General features: G+C 42.4%; 4 protein-coding genes across 5 annotated transcripts; 2 read left to right on the forward strand and 2 right to left on the reverse strand.

Annotated features, from left to right (window-relative positions):
* Nucleotides 1-347: 347 nt before the first annotated feature.
* aasdh (aminoadipate-semialdehyde dehydrogenase) lies at nucleotides 348-6812 on the reverse strand. Its single transcript, XM_053322767.1, has 14 exons — nucleotides 6457-6812; nucleotides 5778-5898; nucleotides 5269-5546; nucleotides 4995-5187; nucleotides 4659-4900; nucleotides 4463-4569; nucleotides 4207-4379; nucleotides 3235-3553; nucleotides 3030-3148; nucleotides 2232-2946; nucleotides 1946-2109; nucleotides 1606-1731; nucleotides 1386-1517; nucleotides 348-790 (listed from the first exon to the last, which is right to left on the reverse strand). The coding sequence occupies exons 1-14, from the start codon at nucleotides 6693-6695 to the stop codon at nucleotides 395-397; spliced, it is 3324 nt and encodes a 1107-aa protein (XP_053178742.1). The 5' UTR covers nucleotides 6696-6812; the 3' UTR covers nucleotides 348-394.
* A 2487-nt stretch (nucleotides 6813-9299) lies between these two features.
* Nucleotides 9300-11698, forward strand: si:dkeyp-117h8.4 (uncharacterized protein LOC572032 homolog). Its single transcript, XM_053322348.1, has 5 exons — nucleotides 9300-9317; nucleotides 9401-9476; nucleotides 9581-11254; nucleotides 11374-11415; nucleotides 11511-11698. Exons 1-5 carry the CDS (start codon nucleotides 9300-9302, stop codon nucleotides 11597-11599), a joined length of 1899 nt encoding a protein of 632 aa, XP_053178323.1. The 3' UTR covers nucleotides 11600-11698.
* A 238-nt stretch (nucleotides 11699-11936) lies between these two features.
* Nucleotides 11937-20595, reverse strand: ppat (phosphoribosyl pyrophosphate amidotransferase). Its single transcript, XM_053322777.1, has 11 exons — nucleotides 20051-20595; nucleotides 15440-15506; nucleotides 14958-15164; nucleotides 14679-14791; nucleotides 14449-14594; nucleotides 14169-14241; nucleotides 13934-14085; nucleotides 13716-13843; nucleotides 13395-13616; nucleotides 12960-13080; nucleotides 11937-12803 (listed from the first exon to the last, which is right to left on the reverse strand). The coding sequence occupies exons 1-11, from the start codon at nucleotides 20176-20178 to the stop codon at nucleotides 12634-12636; spliced, it is 1527 nt and encodes a 508-aa protein (XP_053178752.1). The 5' UTR covers nucleotides 20179-20595; the 3' UTR covers nucleotides 11937-12633.
* Nucleotides 17811-24432, forward strand: paics (phosphoribosylaminoimidazole carboxylase, phosphoribosylaminoimidazole succinocarboxamide synthetase). 2 transcript variants are annotated; one of them, XM_053322775.1, is made up of 12 exons: nucleotides 17811-17956; nucleotides 18932-19012; nucleotides 19309-19469; nucleotides 20889-20928; nucleotides 21018-21215; nucleotides 22428-22606; nucleotides 22728-22907; nucleotides 23024-23137; nucleotides 23243-23326; nucleotides 23561-23741; nucleotides 23829-23987; nucleotides 24085-24432. In XM_053322775.1, exons 1-12 carry the CDS (start codon nucleotides 17818-17820, stop codon nucleotides 24249-24251), a joined length of 1683 nt encoding a protein of 560 aa, XP_053178750.1. In that variant the 5' UTR covers nucleotides 17811-17817; the 3' UTR covers nucleotides 24252-24432. The 2 variants fall into 2 exon arrangements, with proteins under 2 accessions (XP_053178750.1, XP_053178751.1); XM_053322776.1 differs by lacking the exons at nucleotides 17811-17956; nucleotides 18932-19012; nucleotides 19309-19469 and adding an exon at nucleotides 20736-20782.
* The last annotated feature ends 1041 nt before the right edge of the window (nucleotides 24433-25473 follow it).

Raw genomic sequence — 25473 nt, forward strand, 5'->3', positions numbered from 1 at the left:
ACTGTATGTAAGTCAAAGGCGTTAACAGAGCTTTGGTCAGAAAGAGGCCTGAGTCACTTTGTCATTTTGTTTCTAACTTTGGTCGTGCACAATAGTGTAGTGTACGCAGTGTTATATGTAACAAAAAAATGTTTGGTATTATTTGCACTTTTTTGTCCCACTTAGAGATATTCATGAGAAAATTCTTAAAGAGATACAAAATGTTATGAATAATGTAAATTAAATACTGATGTCTGAACCTGATGGACTCATTATTTCCCTGTTCTAGTTACACATCTTAAACCCGGAGCTTTAATTAAAATCTAATTTCCCAAAGCACCCTCTCTGCTCTGACACAGACATAAAAGACAGCAGTGTTTATTAGAAAATTAGTATAAAAATACATTTCTTCCTCCTACGTTTCCTCTTTGGCAGTCAGCTTTAAACAATATACATAATCATTGCGGCACCCGATTATGAGAGACTGTTTCCACACCACCGGGGATGAAAACAGCTCTCCTGGTAGAGTAAATGAGGTCAACATTTGTCCATCTTCAACATTCAGGATCCAGATGGTGCCATCTGTGGAGGCAAGGCCCACAAGAATCCCCCTCCTGCCCACGGCAGAGCCATCAAACACACACGGACTGGCATACACCTTCCCTGAAGTCTGGAAAGTCCAAACCAAAGAGCCGTTGGCACAGTTCAAACAGTACAGGCGACCGTCATGTGATCCACACAGGACTCTCTGCTGGTCTGGTGTGACACACGGAGAGGAGAAGACGGGTCCCTTTGTCAGAAACTGCCAGAGCTGCAGAGAAAAAAAGAAAAAAGTGGCACACTGAAGTATTACACTAGTTTGCAGAAGCATTGACTCAATTTTCATCAGCTCATTATACAAAACGTTCCTAATTTTGGCTCCATAGCAACACCTGAATCAAATTAGGTAATGCATAACACCAAAGGTTTTATAAGACCATCACAACTATGTTAATACTGAATTTTGATCATTGTTGTATTTTTGATTATCAAATAATTCTGTTAAACAGTCGTTCTAATTAAGGGCGAGGGTATAAGATAGTAATATATTTTCCTCAACATAATGCTTTTAAAAAAAATAAGACAACACATCTCAACAGTTTTCTTTCACTATCTATTAGTCTCTATTACAGTCTACATTACTGTAATAGACACAAATGTAACACTGTGAAAGTAATCAAAAGGAATGAGATGACACATTTAATGATAAGCATTGTGGTAGTGCAAGTTAAAAAATATATAATATTAGTTGTTATATTATTAATATTAAGTTAAGTTGTGTGAAGGCAGAGTTTACTGTTTAAAGTCTCTTTATTTTAAATACAATTTGAACTAATACAGTACCCAGTACTTGTTTTGTTTCTCACCAGTTTCCCCGTACTGCTGAAGCAGCAGATGTTTCCATCCACCAAACCAATCACCACATCACCACAGGAGCCGTTTGGTGATGAGAAGAACGGGACGTCTCTACAGTGAGACCAGAGGACCTGTCCGCTATCCTGGGACAAACAAAAGACAAAAAAACTCCTGTCACACAGTACTGCAAAACAAAATTGATGTCAAATGTTTGTTATTGTCTTCACTGACAGCGTTGAGGCAGAGCAGGTGACCTCCCAGTGATGCTGCATACAGCTGTCTGTGGGAGGCGTTGAGGTACGGAGAGGAAAACACAGCTCCACCACCACAGTGATGCTTCCAAACACACTGCCGGACCTAAAAAAAAACACAACACACACAATTATCTTGATGCATCTCCATCAGTCATATTTATCAGTTCATTTACACCAAAGCAATATTATAAAATACACTGAGGCCATGTGATAGAGGTGACTGAACACTTTCTGCCTCTTTATACCACAAATCACCTGTTTTATTCAAAAGTTGCAAAGTTTTAACTAAATAAAAGAAATTAAAGTCACACACTCACCTTTGGGTTTAGGGCGTAAACATGCCCGTCATGTGATCCCACCATCACCAGACCTGTGACGGGATCTACAGCGGGACAGCTCTTCACAGCGTCTCCTGTCTCAAACGTCCACCGTGTCTCTCCAGAAGCAGTGCACAAGAAGTACACGCAGCCATCATAGCAACCTGGAGAAATACAAAAAGTCGTAGAAAGGAAACAGTAAAGTAAATGGGTTGTTGAAGCAAGTTCGGTGCCTCCGAAAGTGATCCTGAAGGACAAAAAGAAGACATTCATCATAGATACTGACCTATAACCACAAGGCGCCCGCACTGAGACATGGCAGCCGAGGCCTCGATTCTGCCCCCGAGAACTCGCTCCCACAGAAGGCTGCCAGTGTCCACGTCTAAAGCCTGCATCCTGTGAGAGTGTGAACCGATGAACGTTGCTGTTTTAGTCTCGTCTGCTCCTTCTTGAACTAAAAGCACCGGGGAGGCGTCCACACATCGGCCTGTGTCTGATGACCAGATCAGACTGAGTCCCAGAGCTCTAGATTTAACACCACTGACTTTCTTATTTACATCCTTTTCTCTGAGTGCATCCGCCTGCAAGCTTTTATTTGCCTCTGCATTTCTGATGTCTCTCACATCGCCGGCTCTTCTTATAACTTTAACAACCTGATTCTCAAAGTAATCTGCACCCTCTTGAGGCTTCTCTGCTGCTGTGGAGTCTGTATGTTTCCTCTTCCCTGGCACCACAGAGGGAGCATCATCCTGCCGCTTCACAGCTTCAGACGCTGATGACGAGCTCTTCTCAACTGGCAGCATCAGCGTTACTCTGGAAACGTGTCGCAGTACGTCGGAGAAAGTCCCGTCGAGTAAGACCTCCAAAAGTTGAGGTGAGGTGGCTCCCGTAGCAGCGAGGATGTCTTCACAGAGGCGCAGCGCCTTCAGAGAATCTCCTCCACTGAACAGGAAGTTGGATTCCTCGTCAATAGCTGCATTTTCAGCAAGACCCAGAGTATCCTGTTGGTAGGTGGTCAAAATGTGGAGTGTCAACATGTGTGAAAAGTGAGTTGTTTGAAAAGTTGTGAAAAAACATGCCATACCTGCCACAGAGACTGAAGGGTTAGTTTGAGTTTTGTGATATCTCCCCGTGAAGAATCCGACTCTAAACTCTCTCTCTGTCTTTGGTAGACTTTCTTAAGTGCCTGCATGTCTACTTTTCCTGTCAAAGAAACAACAGAGACAGTGAACACACCATTAAGATTCCTAAAATGCTGCCCTTTCTCCTCATGCGTGTCCAATGCTCACCATGAGGAGTCAGGGGTAAAGCTGGGACGAGCACCAGCGTGTCTGGAAGGCTGTATGAAGGCAGCAGCAGAGACAGCTGCTTCAGAATGAGTCCACTCAGATCTCCATCTGTAACGACCGTCTCCACCTGGTGGTGTTCAACGTCCTCCTGGCGCTCAGCAGAGGCCGGGGGTGTTTGTTCTGCGTGCTGCTGTGCAGACGGGAGAGGAGAAACAGCGCTCTGCTCTCCAGATGTGGACGTCACAACAAAGGCGAGAAGCCGCGAGCCTTCATACAGACTCACAGCACACGCCTCCACCTGAGGAAGACTCATTATGAGCTGGAGGAAGAGGAATAAACAGGGATATCTCTGTTAACAAAGTCAACAAACAAACAAAACGTGCTCTATGATCATCCTTTGCTACCTCTATTCTGGTTTATGTCTATTGAAAGACTTTGAGAGCAAGAGCTTAGCTTAGCTTTTAATTGTAACACATGTTCTTTCTCAGCAGGTGGAGTCTACTGAGTTGTGAAGGAATTTTAGATTCATAACATCTGTGCTGAGATTGCTTGTCAACTGCTGTTTCCAAAGCTCAAGTATGAACTTTTAACCTCAAGATGTCACAGTATCTGCAGGTCTCGAAAACTGAATTAAGTTTCCTCAAAAACGGCCTCAGAGTGGATCAAAATTTTTCTTGCCTTTTGTAGACTGTAAAATTAATTAGAAATCTCCACAACTGTTAAAAACTTATAAACTCATGGTTGTCATGATAAAACAAAGCACTTTTTTTTATACCTGCCAAATTACATTGTGACATACATAATGTTCAGGTTACAAAGCATGATGATGTAATGATAGATCACCACCTTTTCATTGTTTTTTTGTGTATTTTAATGTGCATGTTTTTAATTTCTCCTCAAGAAATGGAACAAATGCAGCTGTACGTGACACTGATTATTAATTATAACACATGAACATAAAAAACATCTTACGTGCTGCACGCTGTCCAAGTTCATCCGTTTTCCGTGGCGTTTAATTGTCCTGTCTCTTCGTCCCAGATAATACAGCTGTGAGTCTCTAACGCTCACCCAGTCTCCAGTAGCTCTCATCGTCCCGGGGACAACAGTGTCCTCATCGTCCAGGAGGCACACCCTGTCCTCTCCACCTTCACCAAACATTAGAAAGATTTACATTTGTATTCATCTCATTGTGGTTCTTGTGTATTGCACTCACTGAAATCTCTCCCACCTATGAATGCCTGTCCTTCACCCTCAGTCACAACGCAGCCATGTTCATCTCTTACTTCCACCACTGTGTCCATCAGAGGAGTCCCGAGAGGCACAGAGGAAACCGTGCTGCAGGGGGCCAGAGATGTGAAGATATCAAATGTTTTACTGCAGCTTATTTAAAATTCAACATTCAGCAGCAAACAGAGGACACTCACGTGTTGCCAAACTGCAGCAGAGACTGTGGGACTTTGTAACAGCAGGCCCAGCAGGACACCTCAGTGATACCGTAGATGTTGTAGATGTGGGTTTTGTTGTCCTCGTGTCTCCAACTGCTCAGCAGAGAAGGTGAGGGGCAGCTCTCTCCACCTAATGCCAACACACGCAGTGAGGAGCCAGGCGACAACACATCTTGTTTTAGTATACGCTGTCCGAAGCGGCCGAGCAGAGTAGGTGTGACCTGTAGAAACACAAAAAACCCCACATTGTACTAACAGAGAAGACGATCTTGGCCATTCTTAGGAATATACAGCCTATCATGAATGGACTCGTGCCTGTAGGACAGTCGTCTTGTTATGCCTGAACAGCAGTTGAGCCAGTCGATTGGGTATTTTCTTGATCACAGGAGGGATAATGAGGAGCTGCGCCCCAGATGATAAGGCCAGAAAAATTTCCACCACAGAGGGGTCAAAGGTTAAAGGTGAGGCCAGGAACACCACATCATCTGGACTCACCTGAAACAAAGATCTGAGGGAGGGGTGCGGTTCAAAACAATCTGAATATACTATTCTCAATAAAACAATAGTGACAAAAAGGTACAAAACTGACCTCAGATGATGTATATTGGGCAGTATACACTTGTGTGGCACCCTCACAATCTTTGGAAGGCCTGTTGTTCCAGATGTGTGTAGTACATACGCCAAGTCTCCTTGTCCAGCGTCCTTTAACACTGCAGCTGGAGCACAGAGATCAGCAGAGGTTTGCTCTGTTCCTTGTGTGTGCTCAGACACCAGCAGCGGCTTGACTTGCACCAAGGATAGTTTGAACTTGGGCAAGACCACGCAAACCTCTGCAGTCATGTGTTGGGCGAGAGCCGCCTGGAATCGCTTGATGGGAAGAGGAAAGAAAATCAGAGTGTGCATCCACATGTGAGGAAGAGGAAAGACCTAATGTTGATGCTGCTGCTAAAATGTCATTTTAGGATGTTTATTTATACCCGTATTGTGCATATTCTTAGATAAATAAGCTTAAATGTTACTGTCGAATGTTGTATTTGCAGAGTTAGACATTAAATACTTATTGTGGTATCTATATTCATAAAATATGAAATATTCAACCTGTAGGAGGTCAGTCTTCACAGCACAGAACTTGAGGCAACACTGGTTTATGACTCTGGCAGAGAGAAGCCCAGGAGCATCTGGGTCCAGAGGGACATAAGCAGCAGGTGACTGCAGGATGCTGACACACACACACACACACACACACAAATGATTATCCTTTATGTAGTAAAACATTATCACATAGTAAGACAGTAATTTATCACCTTTATTGTGCTTATTGAAACCAAAAAAGGGACAATTTCACAATTTTTCCCCATCCAGGCCTCATTAGACCAGGTCCAGACCAAAAATCTTTACATGTAGAAATCTGGAATACATGATGATGATAACTATTATTCTTATCATCATCATCATTATTATTATTATGAAGATTTAACATGTTTTTTGATCTGGGCCTGGTCTGATGTGTTCCGGATGGTGAAACAGCTGTGATATTCCTTTTTTTTATGTTTTCATTAGTAAAATAGAAGTTTCATAAATCTGAAATCACTTTATCAGCAGTGTACGTGGTGAAAAAAATGAGAATCAGTCACTAAACATCGCTATTTGTGTGTCCCTTCACCATGAATCAGAAACTGATTTAATTTGTCATGGCATGGCATATTAACTTATCAAGCCCTCAAAACTGACATAGCTACACACTGAGTTTTGACAGTCAGTTCAACAGGGAGCTCACCCCAGAATCCAGACAGGTGTGAACAAGTCATCGGAGCAGTACAGCCCGATCACGCCACTGTGCGGAGAGCACTTCTCCCGCAGAATAAGAGACAGTTCATCGGTAAGTTCAGACAAATCTCGGTACCGCAGAGACACCGGGCTCCCCACAGCTGACCCGTCATCATATGTCACAGCTGTCCGGTGAGGATACAGAGAGGCGGCGGCTGCTGCAAGAGCCTGCAGTGTCCCTGCTGCCATGGTGATGATGAGTTCACTGACCACCTGTTAATCCTCCACCCATGCCTATTTTAATGCACATTATTTAATTCAGGGAAAGCATGCTTTGTTTATATTTTGTAGATAGTCCATGTGATATGACGCAGCCCAGATCCCGCTTGTCGAGTGCATATGACGCTTGACGTAAAAATGTACGTCATCTTGGGCACGTTCAGGTCACTCTTAAACTCTGACTTTATGAGGCAAGACGCCTCGCACTTCGTGTTAGGTTGAAAAGCGGTTGAAAGTCACTCAAAACAACATGCAGACCAAATATGTGGCCTTTGTGGTTATTTTTTTGTTCATCCACTTGTCGAAACACTGGTGCGTAATGTGGTTCAAACAATGCGTGTATGTGTGCGTGATGCTTAAACCATCTATCCAATATATATCATCGCGCAGACACGGACATACTAGTAATAATTTACTTTTACCACATGAAGGTAACTCCTAATAAAAACACACCGGTTTGCTTTTTGTATTTTTTGTCATTCAATTGAAATACTCAAACGCGCTATTAAAAACTCGAAATTTCCCATTATCCATGAAGGCACCACAGGCCCCTTGTCCAATCACGTTGCTCGTTTGGCGGAAGCAGCATTTTTGAACCGTGTTAGCGCCGTTACTGTTAGCTCAACAAGCCTGTTACTGTTTTCCCATTCATTATTATGAAGAAAACTTTTTTGTAGGGAAAATGGACGCGAATTTAAAGAAACAACTGGACCAACATGATCTTGTGTACAAAAATGCGCTGGAGCGGATCATAAACAAGGTGTGTTGATGTCGGACTCGCAACGTTAACAGGAAAGTTAGCTGACTTGTATTTACTTCAAAGACTCGTGACAAATGGAGTTTGTTAAACTTGTGCAATTCCTTCCAACAGTATACAAAACTATGCAATCAAAGCGGGGCGGTGGATGTGGACCTCGACGAGACTGACACGCAATGTAAGTTAACTATAAAGCTAATAAGTGTTTTAGTGTAAGACACAGCGGTTGTAACAAGGCAATGCAGCTTTGTTTATATCGCTTTTCACACCCAACTCAATGTGCTTTACATAAAAAACAAACATTCAACAGTACCAATTGGAAACAAAAAACATGAAATAATCGTTAAAACATACAATTTAAAAACAAAAACCCAACTAGTAATAACAAATAAAAACAAAGTACAGACAAATAGAAAGAGAGAAAAATAAAGACTAGAATAGAATGGAGCATTAAATATACGTATGCAGCATAACAATGATTTGCTTTAAAATCATTAAAAGGACATAGAGTGCAAATGAAAGATTAATATTTAAAGTGCTTTAAAAGAGCTCAATCATAAGCACAGGAGAAGAGAAGTGTTTTTAACCTGGATTTAAAAGTGTTCACAGTTGGGGCTGATTTCAGTTCTGCTGGTAGTTTGTTCCAGTTGTGTGCTGTGCAGCATAACAGTTAAAATCTGCTTCGCCATGTTTAGTTTGATCTACAGAGTCAGTAGATCTTAGAGCCCTACTGGGTTTATATTCTACTAACATGTCATTCATGTATTCTGAAAATGTAACCCTATAGCACCTGCAGGTCAGCATGTTGACCATATATCAGCTGACTTGTCAAACTCATTCACATTTCATTCTACAGATGAAATGAATTTTTTTTAATTTGGTGTTAATTCTGTTTATATTTACACATTACAAAATATTTAAAGAATGTACTAAAAGTCTTTCACTCATACACTCAGCTATACATTCATTTAAAATGAATAAGCATCTGTGCAGGAGAGTTAAAAAGCTAAAAACTTATACCAAAACATCTCCCAATAATTCAAGACAAATACACAAAATGCAAGAAGACATGAGCAGAAATAGACTTATAGCCTTTATTTGTCAAATATTTTCACTGTCAGGGCTTCACACCTGTACAGAGGAGAAGTTATATATTGATCTATGTGTAATACTTGGTTACTGAATGTTTTCTATCTCTTTGGCTGACAAAAAAGTTGTCATTGCACATCTGAATTCTTAGTACAGTATCAGACTAATAAAATAAAAAATCAATAAAAAGTCTATTTTTTTAATATACTCACTAGATTCACTTTACCTAAACAGTCCTTGGTTTGCTTTCATATTTGCAGTGTAGTTGCTGTCATGTAACCTGCTCTCATTGTGTATCTTTTCTGTCTCGACTCCTTACACGATGAAGCAATGGAGGACTACATGAATCAGTCAGAAATGAACATGAGCAACCTGGAATCAAAGGTTTGGGTCTCTTTGAATATAGCACAGTGACACAAAATACTATGACATGATTTAAAGAGCAGTTTTATGATTGGGTTGTGTTCTACATGCAAGATACTGCACCCTGCTAGACATGTATCACTGCTGATGTTCTCTGTGTCTTTTATACAAGTGATCGCATTAGTACAGTGATTATAACCATGCACTCATCTCTCCTCAGAGCTTGACAGTTCGGAGAGAGGAGTCATTAAGTGGTAGGTATCCATCATTTACAGCACGATTAGCAATTTACAGAAATGAATGCATTAATTGTGATGCATATTTCATCGAGTGACTGTGATATTTCTTCCACCACAGAACACAACATGAGAAAAGACTCTGAGGTGAGAGAATACTTTTTATTTCAACCATGAGGTCATGAATATATGGTATTTTTATTATATTCATGATGATTTATCTTCAACAGTTGGACTTCATGAATGGAGATTGTGAACCTAATGAGAGTCGTGTTTCCACTAGACAAGCTTGTCTGGAGGATGATGGTAAGAACAACACTTGTTTTTACACAACTTGGAAAGACATTGAATTGTCTTTATTTGTTGTCTGATTTTAAGTAACATTTATTTCCCCTGTTTACGTCCCACAGAGATGTCAAGCAGTGACAGTACCAAGCTGACTCTGAACTCTTCAGAGGCGAGTCAGAGAACCATGTCTGAGCTGGACCTCCAGCCCGAGGATCAAGATGAAGAACTGGAAATGTCCCTGAACAATCAAGGCAGCTCTCTGGTGCAGCTCTACCCCAGCATGATCGCTCAAATAGAGAGGGCTTGGCAACGGCAGCATGTCTACGAGGCTGGCGACTCGGTGCTCAGAAGGTACCGCAAGTGGCGACGGACGCCGAGCAGAATCAACTTAAACATCACCTTCGAGGTCACACAGAGGGGTGCCAAAAACAAGCCAAAAAAAAAGAGCAGCGAGACCATTCTCGAGGAGACTTTCCACAGCCCTCCGAAAAGGCAATTCCCAGGAACGTCCAACAGAGCTCCTGAAACATCTCCGCTGCGTAAAGTAACCAGCCCGCAGGAGAGGTACACACTGCTGCAGTCTCCTGGGAGGGACAGAGGAACCCCGAGAAGAAAGACGCCCCAGCCTGTCCTCGTTATGGACTTCTCTTGCGCCTCTGAGACTTCGGAATCAGAAAGGAGCTTGCTGAAAAATACCTTCAATGTGGCGCAGCTCTCCCCTCCTTCCTACTCACAGTCCTCGTCTTACACCGTCAGTCCACGACCTCACTGCCCCTCTGCATCCTCAGACCCGTCGCTTAGGTTTAAGCGGCTTCCTCTGTCTGCACACTCAGCGCAGAATGCTGGCTGCTCCAGATATGAAACAATCTGTGTTAAAGAGGGGTCTGACATTTATGGCTCCCCAGTCAGGCAGAGCCCCTTAAAAGCAAGGATGATGATGACCAGCGAAGGCCTTGGTAGATCACCTCCAACTCATGCCTTTTCCAGAAGCCCCAAATCAGATTCTGTAAGCTATTCCAGAGAGCCTATGAGGTCCAGATCGATGGCAATGTTTCTTTCCTCCCCTTCAAAAAAAACTAATATGCCACTATGGATGATTCACCCTCAAGAGTCCCATCATTCCTTCCAGTCACAACAGCACTCCCCTCCAACTCATGCCTTTTCCAGAAGCCCCAAATCAGATTCTGTAAGCTATTCCAGAGAGCATGCGAGGTCCAGATCAATCGCAATGTGTCTGACCTCCCCTTTAAAGAAGCCTGGTATGCCACGAAGTATGATTCACCCTCAAGAGTCCCATCATTCCTTCAAGTCACAGCAGCACTCGCCTCTTTCAGTCACAGCAGCAGGTCGTCACAAGGTCCGCCGGCACCTGTCCTTAGGCTCCACCCTGCCACAGAGCCCCATCTCTTACTCCCAGAAAGAGCTCGACGACGACTTCGCTAAAGTCTACCACAAGTTTGTCTGCCTGAACAAATCTTCCCTCTTTCGCGGTGCCTCCTGTCGATTGTGCACAAGAAGCTCTGAGACCAGCAGAGGACACTCTTCCTCGGCTCTGGCAGCACTTGCTCTGTCGCCCCACCGCTCCGTTTTAAGGAAACGCCACAGGGAGTTAGACTGGGACAGCCACCCCCAGTCCAAACGCTTCAGGGAGATGCACTGCACATACTCCCCAGGGTCCAAACGCCATGGCAAAGAGATGCTGACCCAGTTCACCCAGCAGCCCTCAGCAGAGGCACGTCAGTTTGCCTGGATCCCTCTGCGCTTGCGTAGACGTGCAGCTGAATTTTCTGGCCTGGGTAAATATCCTTTTATTAAAGACTATAATGCTGTAAAACACCTTTTTCAATGACCTGCCCACTGTTCCTATACTTTGTTGAATCCTATAATCACTGATTACCTTTTCTTCATTTAACAGGAGGTTCACTTGAGAGCAAATGGCAGCTGGCTACTTCAGAAGGTAATTATAATGTATCTATGTACTACTATTCAAAGGATTCTGTTTCTATCATTCCAGCAATCTTCTAATCACCCTTCTTTCCTCAATATGTGCAGAAAATGGTGGTGAACACAACAGGAAATACATCAATTATGGAAAAGCCTTCTCCAAAAGGTCCCTCAATAAGTACTGGTGTGGAAAATAATTATCATGTAACAGATGTCAGTAGGATGTTTTGAGTCTGAGTAATAGTGACAAGTGGATAGTGAAGTCCACACAATAACCAAACCATGAATATATTACTCAGCTGGTAGTTTGATCTCAGGAAAATGAATTTCTCAACTATAAATCACTTACTAATGTAGGTGAGTGTTAGTGTTTGTTTGGATTGTTTTTTGATGTGCTGTTCATTTGTTTTATGAATGCTAATATTTTATACTATTGTATGTTGACCAACTGTATATGTGACTTGTTAATTGTGGTTCATAATCATTACTAAAGTTAATACAGCTTCATGTCTGTTTTCTAATATCTAATAATTATTAAAGTATAGTTTTTTTGTGAAATGTGAAAATCCAGTTTCTGAAAAAAGTCCACTTAATACTTGTTCTTAGTGTATTCAACCTGTTTATTGTGTTTTTATTCTTTCCCATTATACACATTTCATGTTAAAGCAACAAAATATCCAACAGTCAAAACCACAACAATAGAGCAAAGTGGTTAATTTTAGGAAAAAGTCAAAAAAACTTAAATTGATTATAAAATAAAGACAGTTTCTCTTTTGGTCTCTAGGCTTGTGCGCATGTTTTTTTCGTGGCAGACCATCTAATGCTTGTGTTTTGTCAAGTCTGGGAATGTGAAGATGTGTGGAACGCCAAGATTTCTGAAAATTAATTTACATGATAACATTCACAACAAACAAACAAAACAAATGTGTGGTCAGATGTGCTCTGTTGCACCTGGAGTCACACCAGGATACATTACATCACTACAGCCACTGGAGGTCAGTAAACACAACATTTGTAACTGTGGTTTAAGGATCTGAGCAGGATTGTGACCCTCAAGAGAAGCATAGTTGTAGTTGTGTATTTAATACATCTTTTAGTGTCCCAGATAGTATTGAGATGCCTGGCCACTTCTTTTCCAGTCTACAGACAATTTTAGACTAACATGTATCAGCTGTGGGAGTTTGCAGTAAATCCAGTGTTGTTGCTGCTCCGTCATGATGTAGGTCAGCAGTTACCACTCCAGCTCCACTGGATATTTCCCAGTCAGACAGGCGGTGCAGTGACCCACTCTCCTGCTGGACTTGTTGGAGCCGATTGTGTCTTTCTCCTGGAGGGAGGCGATTCCCTCCTGGACAGCTGACACCAACCCCTCCACAGTCAGATACTGAACACTGTCAGCACCTACAGTACATACAATAGTTGAGGTGTCAATTTATGTGCACTGAACAGACAACAAAGTATAAATAAGATGCATTCCTTCATTTCATTTTGTCTTCATGTGTGGGTTTTGTCAAAGTGACTGACATACTGTCAGTACGATGTAGTAGGAACTCTTACCGATGTATCCAGCAATGTCCTTAAACTCTGGCTTGTTGGCAATGAGCTCCTCCTTTGTAGGAATGTTGATGCCCATGTAGCAAGGAAACCTGATGGGTGGAGAGGCAACTCTGATATGGACCTGTGAAGAAAGAAATAATGTTACATTCAGGTTGACACAAACAACAAGTGCAGTGGCACATTAAATCAATCTTCACTGTGGTCAATACAATATTTTTGACTATAAATACAGACATTACATTCAATTCTTAATATTTTTCTGGATTAAATGCGTTTTTAGAAAATCAGAAAACCTCACAGCTCTTCACATTCAAATAATACTGATATAAACATGTTTTGCAGCACAAGAAAAAAAATCTAGACTTTATTTTCTAGTTGTGTAATAAAAGATTTGAACAACCTAGATAATAACTGTTCAACCTCTAGTCAACAAACCTCTGTTGCACCAGCTTCCTTCAGCAGTTTTATAATGGGGGAGATGGTGTTGCCTCGGACGATGGAGTCGTCAATTAGAACCACTCGTTTCCCTGCAAAGTTGTCTGTCAATGCCCCAAACTTCTTGGCAACTCCAAGCTGCCTTAAGCGGGTATTTGGCTGAATGAATGTTCTGCCGACGTAGCGGTTCTTACACAAAACCTCTATATACGGCAGCCCAGACTGTGAGAGGAGGACATAAGGAGTAAAGCTTGTGAGGACAGAGGCCATCAGGAGGTGGGTGTATTACAGCATTTCTTGTCAGAGTGAGTGAGGACGGACCTGCTGAGCGTAACCCAGGGCAGCAGGGGTTGCAGACTCTGGCACAGTGCTGACCACGTCTGCATCTGTTGGAGCCTCGATGGCTAACTGCCGTCCACAGCGCTGCCTGACAGTATAGACCATCTGTCCTAATGTACAAAAAAAAAAAAAAATTCCTCTAGACTTTCATTGTTAGTTATTAGTTAGATTAGTGTTTTATGAATAATTGATATTAATACCTTCAAAAATAGAGTCTGGTCTGGCAAAGTAAACATATTCAAATATGCAGAAGGCAGGAAGGTCTCCCTCAGGGCGAGGGACAACACTCAGAGACTTGACCCCATGCTTTGATATCTGGACTATCTCTCCTGGTAGGACCTCTCTGTAATACCTGAGAATCAAGCACATGAAAAAAGTGTCGTAACCCATAGCACTTCAAGTAAATAACATGTTGCATCTGTGTTAAGAACTTACTTAGCACCAATGGACTGAAAGCTGCAGGACTCTGATGAAACAACCCACCCCTCAGTGTCCTCCTCTCCAGCACCTGAACAAGGGACAAAGAATGAAGTTAATCATCTGCAGTTTACACGTCTGACCTCTGACGAAATCAATCATCCGGCCTGTGACACCGAAAACTCAAACCTTTGCCTGCTTTAAGGCCTCTTCTTTATCAGTAGCAGCAGGGTCTTTTAAGGACAATGTATGTCTGATGTCTGATGTAAAGGTCACTTTAAAAGCATGTTTCCAATACCTGGACTGTGCAGTTTAGAGATGGGAACAACACGGCCGATGCACAGGGGTCGATTTCCGTAAGGGTCGCGCACAGCGTAGACAACATCTTTGTACATCACCAACAGAGAGTACGATGTGGGGGTCTCAGTCATCAGATTTTTAATCCTACGGTTAAAAAAAACAAGACATATTTAAATATTGTGTAAAAAATGATCAATATTATACACAGGGTTACATCATTACACTGACCTGGCAACCCAGTCTGGTGCATCCATCTCCTCCATAGGTGGAGTAAACGCCAGCAGCTGAGTGATGAGCTCGCTGTCAGAGCTGGTGGACAGGCCTACACCATGCCGCATCACCTGCACAACACATTTATAATGATCATCTCACTATGAATATAAAAAGGGCAATTTTATGTATCAATTTCCTTGCATATGTGTATGTCTTAGAGAACAAGTTACAACATACATGAGCATGAATACTGACTTAATGAATAGACTTAGGTGAGCAGAAGGTCACCCTCACCTTTTTGCGCAGAGCGTCAGCATTAACTAACTCTCCGTTGTGTGCTACAGCAATCTTGCCATGAAGTGTATCCACCACAAAGGGCTGGCAGTTCTGCAACTCTGAGATCCCAGTAGTTGAATAGCGTGTGTGACAAATACCAAGGTTACCATAGCGCAGCTTCAGAAGAGCCTCGGGTGAGAAAGCAGTGCTCACTAATCCCATCCCCTAAAAAAGAAAAAAATGGCAAGAGAAATGGTGAGATGTTTTCAGTTGCATAATCAGCACAAAAAGTGTAAACCAGGTCATAATCTGAGTGTTTATAACAAACCAGCAGAAAAACAACAACCATTATGATGTTAACTGTAATGGTGTCAATCTGTGTGTTTGTGTGAAGCTTTTATTTATGGTGCATGTTGATGAAAAGCAGCTGTAGTTGAGTAGTGTGTTTTTCATTTATTTCTATTCTTACAAAAGGGCTTCTGCTCCTGATTTAATGTTACCTTGTGGGCTGCATATGTTGGTGGACTGGCTCCATTGCTTGTGACAATCCCGGCACTTTCCTGACCCCTGAGTAGACACAATCACATGTTAACAGTCTATCAGTGTAGATGTATCAGTGGGATGTGACTTTTAGAATATCTGATCACTCAGTCTTCTTTTTTGCAAGACTAAACATGAATAAACCTTTTCAACTGTAAATGCTTGAGGCAAACTAAACTGGTTTGATAAGGACTAAATCAGGCAGGAGTGGGGAGCTGAAGAAGAAGAAGAAAAAAAAAAGCCCACAAAGCGCCTGCTTCTTGGCTGTGGAGCTGCCATACACGGAGAGTCGTCTTGCTGCAGTTTCAGCCTATTTACCAAGCTGCTTCTCGGATTACAGTTGATCCCGCCCCCTCACCACACAGCTTAAGCCAGTGGTGGAGCTGCTTTTCTGCATGGAGGCGTTGCTTTCAGGCTTAACCGCCTGGTTGCCTAGGGAACCGGGCAGCAGAGACAGACGGGTTGGGGAAAAGAAAGCGTTTCCAGGTCAGCTCAAACATGGAGAGAGGAGCAGAGAGACAAAGAGGAGGTGATAGGGAGGTGGTGGAGGAAAAAGGCTCGGTGGAGAGGCAATGGGGGGAAGCAGAGGTGCTGGCTCTCATGTCCGTGTGGGACGAGGTGGGAGCTCAGCACGTAGCTGAAAGCAGAACCACATTTGAGTTGATCTCAGAGCGTCTGAGGAGGCTTAGTGTTGTGCGCAGCTGGTGGGAGTGTCAGGCCAAGTGCAGGAGCCTGGGACTTAAGAGCAGGAAGCCTGAAGCAGCAGGCACATCAGCAAACTACAGCCCGGGAGTGGATGGAAGGCCGGTGGAGGGCTGGGAGGAAGAGGTGGAAGATGTGGGTAATCAAAGAGGAATCTACCCTTCCTCAGTCACAATCTCAATGCAGGAAGGTAAATGTAGGTTCAACCCCAACTGTAGCGCTGATGATCACAATATGACAACGCTCAACACATTTTAGTGTTTAGACAAAAACTAACAGTTTAGAGGATAAACAAGCATGTCAGTTAAACTATTTTAAACTTATATAGAAAACCATTCATATTGTAAATGTTTAAAACTCTGATTAAAATTGATAGAATTTCCATCTTGTTTTTAAAAATCAAAAAGAAAAACAAGACTTTGTGTGCTTGTGTGTAACAGGAGTCAAGAGACAAATCCACCTGGCTCTTCCTTACACCTCGGGTGTGGCTGAGGAGGGGGGTCGCCACTGGACAGACGATGAGGTACGAGCGCTGTTGTGCGTCTGGGCTGACCGGCACGTTCGTGAGCGCTTGAAGTGCACGCTACGCAACAAGTCCATCTTTCAAGAGATGGCCCGTCAGATGCAGAGAACCTTTGGGGTGATACGCAACTGGAAACAATGTCGAACGAAATACAAGAATTTAAAATATGACTATAAGACCGCTAAGAGTGCTCACGCTGCGGGGGGCAGTGTGGCAGGAGGCCCTGGGAAATACATGAAGTTCTTTGATGAAGTGGAAGCCATTCTGCTGGACCGCGGACTGGAAAATGGGACTATGGAGATGCAGAAGAGGTTGTATGATGGAGAAATGGGAGGAGCAGGGAGGCTGCAAACGCCAGCGGGCCACACGGTACAGACATCTTCGGAAAGTGAGGTCGTCATAGAGATTGATGATGGTATGTATACAATCTGTGCTGCTCTTGTAATTTTTCATTCAAAAGGTTACAAGATTAAACTGTTTTTCTACTATTTATTTTATTTTCAGATGACACCAGTGATGATTACGACATGGATGGCGACATGGAAGCAAAATGGAGAGGAACAGGTATGCAGAAACAAACATACTGCACAGTTTTGAAGTCTGTCATCTTCTCTTTTCTTACGCCGCTTTTTCTTCACTCCAGGTGCCCATCTAACACCCACAGATCCATCCTGCTCTGACCAGTTCCACGTGGTCACTGTGTCAGACACGGGTCGAAACTGGAGCGACCAGGAAGTGCGGGCACTGATTCAAGTCTGGTCCGACGAGCGCGTGTGCAGGCAGCTGGAGAGCTCCACCAGAAAGAGAGACATCTTCGTCCAGATCTCCAACAGGTTAATGCAGCAAGGCATTGAACGTGACTGGAAACAGTGCCATACCAAGTACAAAAACCTCAAGTACCTTTACCGATCCCTCCAAAGAGGAAAGACTGATGAGGCCGACCCAAGACGCCTCATGAGGTTCTACGATGAGGTGGATGCCATTATGAAACACTCAACTAACGGCTCACCCGCAGACCACCAAGCAGATTCCAGCAGACTTACGATGCTGGAGGACTGCGAGGAGAACGATCACGCAGATGTGTATCTGGCAAAAGCAAACACAAGGACGACCATGTCGGGAGCGATGGAGGAAAGAACGTGTAGCTCTGATTCTGTCTCGTCCATAAGCATCGATGTTACGCCAGAAAGCGAAGAATCAGCACTGCACACGGGCAATGGACACCGCTTGGATCAAGAGCACAGATTAATGAGTGAGCATCAGAACATTTTGTTTATATCTAGTGTTTGATGAAAATAACTCACACGTAAAATTCTTCTATTCATTTTAAAAAGTCCATTAATGATTTCATCTCAACTCACATGTACATGTAAATTAAAATGTCACATCACTTTAATTCAATTTACAATTTCCCAAATTTCAACTAAATAAAACTTTTAATAGGGTTGGTTTACCCAAATTACAAAAAACAAAAAAAAAAAAGAAAGAAAGAAAAATCTCACAGCTTTTTCTGCAGAGAGTGGTTTAAATGTGGATCATCCAAAATATAATTTTAAATTCACCTTCACTGTAGTGGGTTGGAGGCAGACAAACCTATATTTCGAAATCTCAGCTTTAAAAAAAAAATGTGGTTGCCTTAGAGTCTCATTGATTAACCAATTAAACTGACAGAAAATGAATGTGCAACTATTTTGATAATCAATCCATAATTTAAGTACGTTTTTCAAGTCAACATGCCACATTCACTAACACCAGCTTCTCAAGTGTTAAGACATGTGGCGTTTACCTTCCACAATATTAATACGGTTAGTCAAACAAATATTTGTAATGCAAAACTGGAGCTTTGGAAATCTGTGATGGGCCTTTTTAAAAAATGATGTTATTATATTATATATATATATTATTTATTATTAACCATTTTCTGACATTTTATGGACCAATCAATCGATTAAGGACGTAATCTGAAAAGTAATAAAGATAATTAGTTACAGCCCTTATCTGCATGGCTGGATACTCATTGAGTAAGAGCGAAAACATATTTTTAAGATGATTTTTGTAATCTGAACTGACTCTTCGTTCTCGTAGTTTGGAGGAATTTCAAGTTAGAGTTGTAATACTGTTGTAAAAAAAAGAAGCTTCATTTAAATAACATCTGATTTTTTTTGAACATTTGAATGTTTTCTTTGTCTTTGTCTTTTAACCATTCAATGCTGTATGTTGTTTGCAGGCTCATCTAACACCACGGCAGCAGAAAATGCAGATACTCTATCAGCAAACAGAGGAACCAAGAGGAAAGCCGTTGATCAAGGTCCGAAATGTGCCTCCTTCTGTAATTACTTTGTCTGTCACATGATGTCCACAATTGACTGAAGCCTTTGTAATTTATAATTCAGTGCACTCAGTCTCATGATTTGCCATGACGCCTGGTAATGAAATTATAGATATGGGTACGCTTATAACTGCTAACAAATGGAAAAACTCATGCTAAAACTATATTACATGAAAGATCAGAAACTTTGCATGTCCTTTAAAATCCAAAATGTTTCACAAATCACAGTATGCAAATCGGTACTGGACTAAACCTGACTTTGCTCTTATTTTCAGACACCAGACACCAGACCCCAGCGAAAAAAAAAGTGGACACTGGCCATGACTTTACTGATAACATGAAAGCCAAATGTAAAGAAGAGCAGGAACACATCCCGATAATAAAGATCAGTTCAGTCTGTTCAATGGCCTCCCCTAATCCATCTCCTGACAGACAGGTAATATTAATCACATGTAACTAAATGTACAAAATGTTACACAACTGAGGAAAAACTTTTAGTTACTTTTGAAAGATTGTAAAGTCCAGAAAAGTGATGTGGGGGGGGGGTGGGCAGTCAATGTAAAACTACACAGGAGGATCTGTTTAAATATTTGAGAGCGAGTCATCACATGCTGACATTTATCATGGCTGACTTTTGGGAAAAACACAGCAGCATCTTTAGTGTATGGCAATTTATCTTCTCATGCTCATGTGACTCCTTTGTGGCTGGAATTCAACATGTGGAGCTGGAAAAAAACAAAACAATGGTGCCTCGAGTCTCGCGTTGAACAACAATTTTGTCAAATTTACAGTCACGCAAACTATGTGAGGCGTGCTTATTGCTGTTTTCTCATCCTCCCCCCAAAAAACACTTTAGCTTTTTTTCCCCTATATTTCTCAGGTGTCACTCATAAACGTTACAACTAAACTTTTCTCCATAGCTCTGGAGTCAAGCATGTGATAGTAACTTTTTCCCCCAGCTATTACAACTAACTTTAGGTAGGGTTTAAAACGCACACACACCTCTGTGTTACCTACCTATGCTGTAAAGCCACGAGTCCCAGAGTCAACACCTGAGCCACCTCCAGCTGAGTGGGCCACTCTCCTGCAGCCACGCAGCCGAAAACCCCGCACTCTTCCCCGATACCGGACTCCTCGAACTCCATCTCTTGGCTGTATCTCTCTCTCTCTCTCTCCGGTTCTCCTGGACGGTGTCCTAGGGCGATGAGCGCGTGCGTGTGCGCGTGCCTTGCTCGCGCTCCGATAGCGTTAACCGAGCACGTGCCACAAACTCCGACACAACGTGGCTGGTTAAACAACTACATAAACTCAGCTGACATCGTTCAATTCAGCGTGTTTCAATTTTTAAAGTAACTTAGTGACCAAGAAAAAAAAAGGGGCTTCAACCTAACAGGCCACCATAGCTGTTAACATACAAATAAATCAAAAACAGATGGCATCAAACTTCCTGAATTTAGCAAGCGTGGTATTTTGGAGATGAAACAGAGATATAGTCACTTTATCAGATGAATCGATTCGGTCTATCAGCCAACCATTCTTCTCTCGGTGCAGCTTTTTTTGTTAAATCAATCTCCTCGTCAAAGAGAAAATGGGGGGGAAAGTAAAGTTGTTAAAACCTCAAAAATGCTTCTGGCCATGCAAAATATTTAGTTGGAGCATCCTCTCACCCCCATCCCCACGTGGTCACCAGTGTGCTACCGTGATTGGTTATCTGAATCAGTGGATGGATGCGATTGGTTATCAGAGCACGTAAGACACCGCCGACTTCCCTCTTCTTCTGCCTGCACGCCTCCTGCTGCCTCTTCACCCAACAACTTTCCCAAGTTGAGTGGTCTCGCTTTGTGTTGTCTTTCAGGTCTGTAGGGTGTCAAAGAAAAACATGGCTTCCGCACCAGGTACAGTACAGCACATTTATGCACGTTTGAAAGCGTGTACGTCTCATGCGCCGCGTTTTTGAACCTGTTTCTTTTTATGTATGTTTCAGAGTTAAAAGTTGGCCAGAAGTTGAATGAGGGAAAGACGAAGCAGATTTTCGAGCTTGCCGACCAGCCCGGACTGGTTCTGGTCCAGTCTAAAGACCAGATCACCGCTGGGAATGCCGTGAGGAAGGACCAGATGGAGGGAAAGGCTGCCATCGCCAATAGAACCACGAGCTGCGTGTTCAAGCTGCTGCAGGAATCTGGTGAGGACTCAGTGAAGGTGACACAGTTCAAAAGACACGCTGTCAGGTAGTGTGTGTGTGTGTGTGGGGGGGGCTGCAGCAGGTCTGTCATAACCAGGAGACAGCTTTCATACATGCATATAAAATGTGTCATATATATTGTGAGTGCATGAAAGCCAAACATGTACAATGATTGTAGAATGAACTTATTTTAAGCTTAGTTTTGATAACTCCTCTCCACCCCCACCCTCAACACACCCACCCACACACCTTTTTTTTTTTTTTTTTTTTTTTTAAGTGAATGAATCTCTCGGGAATTTTTGTGGTTTCATCATCCCTACTTTTCACCCACATGTGCAAGATAAGGAGTGCAGAGAGGTGACTGTTTTATTCTGGAGGGAAGACAATCTTTAGCCTATTTATTATTCATTTTCACTATCTTTTAATTGTTTGGTTCATAAAAAAAAAAAGTCAGGGAATGAAGAAAAAGAAATCACAATTCAATGTACACTCAGGTTAATCTACTAAAGATAGCTTAGTGTACCAAACCATAAGTTAAAAATAATAGAAGTCTGAGATAACCAGCAAATATTAACACACTTTATTAATTCATGCCTTATAATTCATAAAATGTCTTTAAAAAAAAAGAAAAAGGGTTTATGGTGAACACATGTCCTCACTTTCTGGTTTTCTTGTTCTGTAATTTTAAAATGTGTTCTGTTACATGCAGATGAAAATGTTTTTTTTTTTTTTTTTAATTAATTTGTTTATATGTGTAATATTTCCTGTCCTGGGACTACAGACACAGTGAATCAGATTCTAGTGCACTTTAAGGTTGCATGGCATGATCCTCTCAATTAACGACAAACGCTTTTCAACTAATCTCTCGCGTGCACACAACTGATGATGCCCACATGCATAGTTTTACGTTTGGTCCAAAAAAAGCCCAGATTCCAAAATGACTTTCCACCTTGCATTAATTTAAAGGTAATTGGGTAACTGTGACCCATATGCTGCTCATGAGCGTGGTGTCAGTCAGCCAGGCTGTGGTAACTGCTGTCTTGTGACCTTTTACCAGAACGTGACCACTTACATCCCTGTCACTCGCCCTTCATTTAAAGCTTGAGACAGATGTTTGTTAAACTGCTCATATCTGATGACCCAGCTGTAATTTTAAATGCATGCTGAGATGTGACAAATGTTGAGTCTCATTTTAATATGTGCGTTTTCCAGGCATTAAGACTGCCTTCGTGAAGCAGCACTCGGACACAGCGTTCATTGCAGCCCACTGTGAGATGATTCCCATTGAGTGGGTTTGTCGGAGAGTGGCAACCGGATCCTTCCTCAAGAGGAACCCAGGAGTCAAAGAAGGCTACCGCTTCTCCCCCCTGAAGATGGAGATGTTCTTTAAAGTGAGTCTCAGGCCTCTTCCCTAATGTGTTTTCAGTCCGAAGAGCTGTAATTTTGCTCAAAAGTGATCCAATATCAAATCCAAAATGATCTAATTAATCATCCTGGTTTGTTCTTTTTTAGGATGATGCCAACAACGATCCCCAGTGGTCGGAGGAGCAGCTGCTGGAAGCCAAGTTCTGTCTGGCTGGGCTCACTATCGGTCAGTGTGAGGTAGACATCATGAATCGCAGCACTGTGGCCATCTTTGAGATTCTGGAGAAGGCCTGGGCCACTCAGAACTGCACACTGGTGGACATGAAGGTATGCAGTGCTGCCCCCTGCTGGTTAGGTCAGCACCTTGTTGTGACCACGTTTCTACAGAACGCTCACAGCTGACCGCACAATATGAATAGATTATCTTCCCTTTTTTGTCATAGATTGAGTTTGGTGTGAATGTGAAGACTAACGAGATTGTCCTCGCCGATGTTATTGACAACGACTCGTGGAGGCTGTGGCCTGCCGGAGATCGAAGCCAGCAGAAAGATAAGCAGGTCAGGACTTTTTTATTTTTTTTATTTTATCACACTGTTTCATTTTGATGTTTTTCTAAAAGCTGAAAATAACTTCCATTTAACTTCTTTTTTTTTTTTTACTAGGTGTACCGAGACCTTAAAGAAATTACCCCTGAAGCGATGCAAATGGTGAAGAGGAACTTCGAGTGGGTCTCTGAGAGGGTCAAGGTACACTGAACCCTTTCCCCCCCCAATCTGCTCTTTGTTATCAGGACAGGCTTTTGGCTTTTGTTTGCTTTTAATCACCTTAAACAGTTCAACATAAACTAGTTATCTGAGGTTTGTTGCATTCCAGGTTTATCTTCTACAAACCTCTGTTCTTAAACTTATCTTTTTACATTCTAAACATACCAATAAACAGTTATTTGCATGGAGCTAATGAGCGCTGTCTTGTGTCTCTAGCTGCTGTTGGAGTCCCAGGCCAGCGGCAGGGTGGTCGTTCTGATGGGCTCCACCTCAGACATGGCCCACTGCGAAAAAATCAAGAAGGCTTGCACCTCCTATGGGGTTCCCTGCATCCTGAGGGTCACCTCGGCACACAAAGGTCCAGATGAGACACTCCGCATTAAAGCCGAATACGAAGGTGAGCGTTCATTTTAACATGAGCCTGGCTCCTCTACTTCCTTTTCTGAGGAAATGGAGTTTATGTCATCTGTCTGCTGTTCCCCAGGTGATGGCGTACCCACTGTGTTTGTGGCTGTGGCTGGCAGAAGTAACGGCCTCGGCCCCGTCATGTCTGGAAACACGGCTTACCCCGTCATCAACTGCCCGCCTCTCACTCCAGATTGGGGTGCACAAGATGTTTGGTCATCCCTTCGTATGCCAAGCGGTAGCAAATCTTTTTCTTTCTGGTTATTAAATTGTTATTCACATGCAAGTTTATTTATTGTGCTAAGCGAGCCTTTCTTTGTTTCCCACCCTCGTAGGTCTCGGCTGTTCCACGATCCTCTCCCCCGATGCTGCTGCTCAGTTTGCCGCACAGATCTTCGGGCTGACCAATCACCTGGTGTGGTGCAAGCTGAGGGCCTCCATGCTCAACACCTGGGTGTCTCTGAAGGTGGCCGACAAGAAGCTACAGGCCTGCAGCCTCTAAAAATGGATCGAGAGCAGTCTGAACCGAGCCGGCTCTTTTAGGGCTCCACTGTCTGTCCTGCCATATCTTTGTTTACAATGAACCCCCCCCCCCCTCCTAACTTACATTTAACCTACATCCTTTCTAACACGCACAAATCATTCCATTAAAAAAACAATTTATTAAAAGCTTCTTAATGAAATGCTTCTGTGGTTGTTTAATCACACACGTTTTTAAAATGATAGTTTCAGTTAAATGTCTTTTGTGTTATTTTGAGGAGTTTGCTGATGTCTTTAAAAGAATGAAAGGAACACTTTCAACAGTTGCTTAGTGTATACGCTAATAAAACTAAGTCTTGTTTTATAAGCTTCCCTAAAGAAACTAGGCTGTCCAGTATTTAAGGTCACATTTTCACATTTTCTGTATTATATCTGTTTAGAGGTTTTTAATTGACTCATTCTAGAACTTCACAATCCATATCTACACATTTTTTAGGCCTATTTTACTGGGGGGGTTTTTTATTTAAAAAAAAAAAAAAAGAATCAATACATTTCAATAGAATACAGTGATTTACGCAGTATTTCTCTAGCAGGATCATATTGTCAGTGTGGAGGAGGATTTTGCCATGGTATGAGGAAAAAGTACAAAAATATCACGAAAAGTTGGACTAAAAACCAAATTTGTGATTCTTTGGCTGTTAAAAAAGTTTGTGGGAGTTGGAGTAGTGCTGGGGGAATTTGGACCTCATATTTGTAAAACAGATTTGGGCCATAGTCAGTTTTTCTGACTAGTACTCTTTGATTTTATCATGATTAGTAGAATTTGAGCTGAGGTACTGCTGACAGGCTTGGCTGAACACGACAAATTGGTTCACCAAATGTAACATTTATTTTGGCATTTCTTCACATGTATTCCCAGTGCGTCCCCAGCTGCACAGACTTAGAATTGCAGACCACAATCATAGCTCCTTTTCACTGAAGTCTTTGCAGCAGCCTCTGCTCTATAACGACCACCATGTTCACACATCATTATTTTCTCAGTTGCGGGACCTTGACTCAGCCAGGAGAGGGAGCCTGCAACCCATTCTGACAATCCAAAATCCTCTAACCCTTTCAATCTGTTCCAGTAGTTTGCAGCCAACAGAATGAGTCAGAATCACATGCCACCATTTTATTTTTTACATCTATTATGGCACAGCTCTCCCTTTGATAACAAATGATGGGTATAACGACCTGTGATGTGC

Source organism: Scomber japonicus, chromosome 7 (assembly GCF_027409825.1).
Source record: "Scomber japonicus isolate fScoJap1 chromosome 7, fScoJap1.pri, whole genome shotgun sequence".
Taxonomy (NCBI): Eukaryota; Metazoa; Chordata; class Actinopteri; order Scombriformes; family Scombridae; genus Scomber; species Scomber japonicus.